Here is a 3,771-nt window from a genome sequence, read left to right as displayed (position 1 = left end):
TCTCTCATGAGGCGGGTGTGCTTCAGCAGCTTGAAGCGCATGGCTGCCAGGGAAAAAGGGCTCAGAAGGACAGGAAATAGTGCTGGGATCCCAGGGAAAAGCCTGGGGAAAATCAGCAAAAAGTACCCAAAGGAATAGCCTGAAATGGCCAAAAAATCCCCACAAAAATCCCCTAAAACCACACCAAAAACCCTCCCAAAAATACCCTAAAACCACACCAAAAATCCACTAAAATCCTTCCAAAAATCCCCCCAAAAATCCCCCCAAAAATCCCCTAAAGGCACCACGTTGAGGCGGGTGTGCTTCAGCAGCTTGAAGCGCATGGCTGCCAGGGAAAAAGGGCTCAGAAGGACAGGAAATAGTGCTGGGATCCCAGGGAAAACCCTGGGGAAAATCAGCAAAAAGTACCCAAAGGAATAGCCTGAAATGGCCAAAAAATCCCCACAAAAATCCCCACAAAAATAGCCTGAAACGGCTCAAAAATCCCCACAGGAATAGCCTGAAATGACCCAAAAATCCTGCAAAAAATCCCCTAAAACCACACCAAAAATAGCCTAAAACCACACCAAAAATCCTGCAAAAACTCCTCAAAAATCCCCACAGGAACATCTTGAAATGGCTCAAAAATCCCCACAGGAATACCCCCCAAAATACCCTAAAACCTCCCAAAAATCCTCCCAAAATCCCCATAGAAATGTCCTAAAAGGGCCCAAAAATCCCCACAAAAATCCCCCTCAAAATCTGCCCCAAAAAAAAACCTCAAAACCCCTCAAAAATCCCCTAAAATCTCCCCCAAAAAACAAAAATAAACCCAAAAAGCCCAAATTTCCCCAAAATTTTCCCAATATTTTCCCCAAATTTCCCCAAAATTTCCCCAAATTTTTCCAAACTTCCCAAAATTTCCCCAAATCTCCCCAAAATTTCCCCAAAATTTCCCCAAAAATTCTCCAAATTTCCCCCAAATTTCCCCAAAATTTTCCCAATATTTTCCCAAATTTCCCCAAATTTTCCCAATATTTTCCCAAATTTCCCCAAAATTTCCCCAATATTTCCCCAAATTTCCCCAAATTCCCCTCACTGGGGTCCTTCAGCTTCTTCACGTTCCGGCTGTCCTTGAAATACTCGTTCAGGCTGTTCCTGAAACCAGAATGTAACGGCAATTAACGGGCAATTAACGGGGAATTAATGAGGAATTAACGGGGAATTAACGGGGAAATAATGGGGAATTAATGGGATTTTAATGAGAAATTAATGGGATTTTAATGGGGAATTAATGGCGAGTAAATGGGGAATTAATGGGGAATAAATGGAGAATTAAAGGGGAACGAATGGGGAATTAATGAGATTTTAATGGGGAATTAACGTGGAATTAATGGGGTTTTAGTGAGGAATTAACAGGGAATTAATGAGATTTCAATGGCATATTAATGGGCAATTAACGGGTTTTTAATGGGGCAGGGGGGGCTGCTCTGAGCCCCTTTCCTGAGGGGTTTCTGGGCAGCTTTGGGGCTTTTCGGGTGGTTTTGGGCTGCTTTGGTGTATTTTTGGGTGTTTTGGGTTGGTTTTGGTGTATTTTTTGATATTTTGGGCTGCTTTGGGGCTGGTTTTGGTTTATTTGGGGCTGGTTTCAGGCTGCTTCAGGTATTTTTCTGGTTTTTTGGTGCATTTTGGGCAGGTTTTGGTGTATTTTCATCCATTTCTGTGTACTTTGGGCTGGTTTTGGTGTATTTTTGGAGTGTTCTTGGTGTATTTTGGGCCATTTTTGGTGTATTTTGGGCTGGTTTTGTGTATTTTTTATGTATTTTGGGCTGCTTTTGGTGCATTTTTGTCAAGTTTTGGTGTATTTTTGCCAGTTTTGGCGGGTTTTTTGTGTATTTTTGGGTGTATTTTGCCCAGTTTAGGTGTATTTTGCCCGGTTTTGGTGGGGGTTTTTTGTGTGTTTTTGTGTATTTTTAGTGTATTTTTGGGTGTATTTTGCCCAGTTTTGGTGGGGTTTTTTGGGTGTTTTTGTGTGTTTTGGGTGTATTTTGCCCAGTTGAGGTGTGGTTTTGTGTACTTCTGGTGCATTTTTTGTGTATTTTTGGTGCATTTTGGCCGGTTTTGGTGGGGTTTTTTTGTGTTTTGGGTGTATTTTGCCCAGTTTAGGTGTATTTTTGGTGTATTTTGGGCTGTTTTCGGTGTATTTTGGGCTGCTTTTGTGTATTTTAGGTGTATTTTTGGTGCATTTTGGCCGGTTTTGGTGGGGTTTTTTGTGTGTTTTTGTGTATTTTTGGGTGTATTTTGCCCGGTTTTGGTGGTTTTGGGTGTATTTTGCCCAGTTTAGGTGTATTTTTGGGTGTATTTTGCCCGGTTTTGGTGGGGTTTTTTGTGTGTTTTTGTGTGTTTTGGGTGTATTTTGCCCAGTTTAGGTGTATTTTGGCCAGTTTTGGGTGTTTTTGTGTATTTTTGGTGTATTTTTGGTGTATTTTGGCCAGTTTGGGTGTATTTTTGGGTGTATTTTGCCCGGTTTTGGTGGCTTTGGGTGTATTTTGGCCAGTTTAGGTGTATTTTTGGGTGTATTTTGCCCGGTTTTGGTGGGGTTTTTTGTGTGTTTTTGTGTGTTTTGGGTGTATTTTGGCCGGTTTTGGTGGGGTTTTTTGTGTGTTTTTGTGTATTTTGGGTGTATTTTGCCCACTTTTGGGTGTTTTTGGTACCTGGGGGGGGTGTGGGGGCCGTAGGGGATGCTCAGCGAGCAGCAGGCGCCGTCGTGGTACGCGTCCAGCAGCCCCTGGCGGTCACTGGAGTCGTACACGGAGTAATACCTGGGGCAAAACCACGGGAAAACGGGAAAAACGGGAATTTTGGGGGGGGATAATGGGAGTTTGGGNAATTGGAATTTGGGGGAAAAATAATGGGGATTTGGGGAAAAAATGAGGTAAAAAGGGAATTTTGGGGAAAAAATGGGGAGAAAATGGGAATTTTGGGGAAAAAGGGGAGAAAAGGGGAATTTTGGAGGGAAGACTGGGATTTTTGGGGGAAAATGGGGTTTGGGAGTTGGTTTTTGGAGGTTTTTTTGGGTGGCTTTGTGGGGTTTCTCGGGGAAGGGATTGAGGTGAGATTTGGGGATTTTTTGGGGGGGATTTTGGGGTTTTTTGGGTTTTTTGGGCACTCACTGCTGGAGGAACCGCAGCACCAAAGCCTTGAGGTCGTCGGAGCCGAAGTAGCTGCCCTGGAAATGGGGAGGGGGCACAGTGAGACCCCCGAGGGGGGGGAGACCAAAAAGGGGAAAATCCACCCCAAAAAGGGGAAAATCCACCCCAAAAAAGGGGGAAATCCCCTCAAAAAAGGAGAGAAATCCCCCCAAATAGAGGAAAATCCCCTAAAAAGGGGAGGGGTCTCCCCAAAAAGTGGAAAATTCCAAAAAAGGGGAAATTCTCCTTAAAAAGGGGGAAAATCCCCCCCAAAAAGGGGAAAACCCCAAAAAAGAGGAGGGGGTCTCCCCAAAAAGGGGAGGGGTCTCCCAAAAAAGTGGGGAAATTCAGAAAAAATGGGAAAACCCTCGTAAAAAAAAGAGAAAATTCCCAAAAAAGAGGGAAAAATCCCAAAAAAGGGGAAAATCCCCCTAAAAAAGAGGAAAAATCCCAAAAAAAAGTGGAAGATTCCACCAAAAAAGGGGAAAACTTCCCCAAAAAGGGGAGGGGTCTCCCCAAAAAGAGGAGGGGTCTCCTAAAAAAGTGGAAAATTCCCAAAAAAGGGGAAAATCCCCCTAAAATAAGAGGAAAATCCCCAAAA

At 43.5% G+C, this 3,771-nt stretch overlaps 1 protein-coding gene across 1 annotated transcript in view; it reads right to left on the bottom strand.

Annotated features, from left to right (window-relative positions):
* The window catches only part of NXF1 (nuclear RNA export factor 1), a 15,820-nt gene that overhangs the window by 3,223 nt on the left and 8,826 nt on the right, over positions 1-3,771 (bottom strand). The window contains exons 9-10 of the mRNA XM_039714018.1: positions 2,694-2,801; positions 1,079-1,137 (exon numbers count right to left, since the gene is read on the bottom strand). Of these exons, the coding sequence (XP_039569952.1) occupies positions 1,079-1,137; positions 2,694-2,801 (167 nt within the window). The remainder of the gene's footprint in view (positions 1-1,078; positions 1,138-2,693; positions 2,802-3,771) is intronic.

Source organism: Passer montanus, unplaced genomic scaffold (assembly GCF_014805655.1).
Source record: "Passer montanus isolate IOZ18808 unplaced genomic scaffold, ASM1480565v1 scaffold295, whole genome shotgun sequence".
Classification (NCBI taxonomy): domain Eukaryota; kingdom Metazoa; phylum Chordata; class Aves; order Passeriformes; family Passeridae; genus Passer; species Passer montanus.
This window is presented reverse-complemented; position numbering and strand designations above follow the sequence as displayed.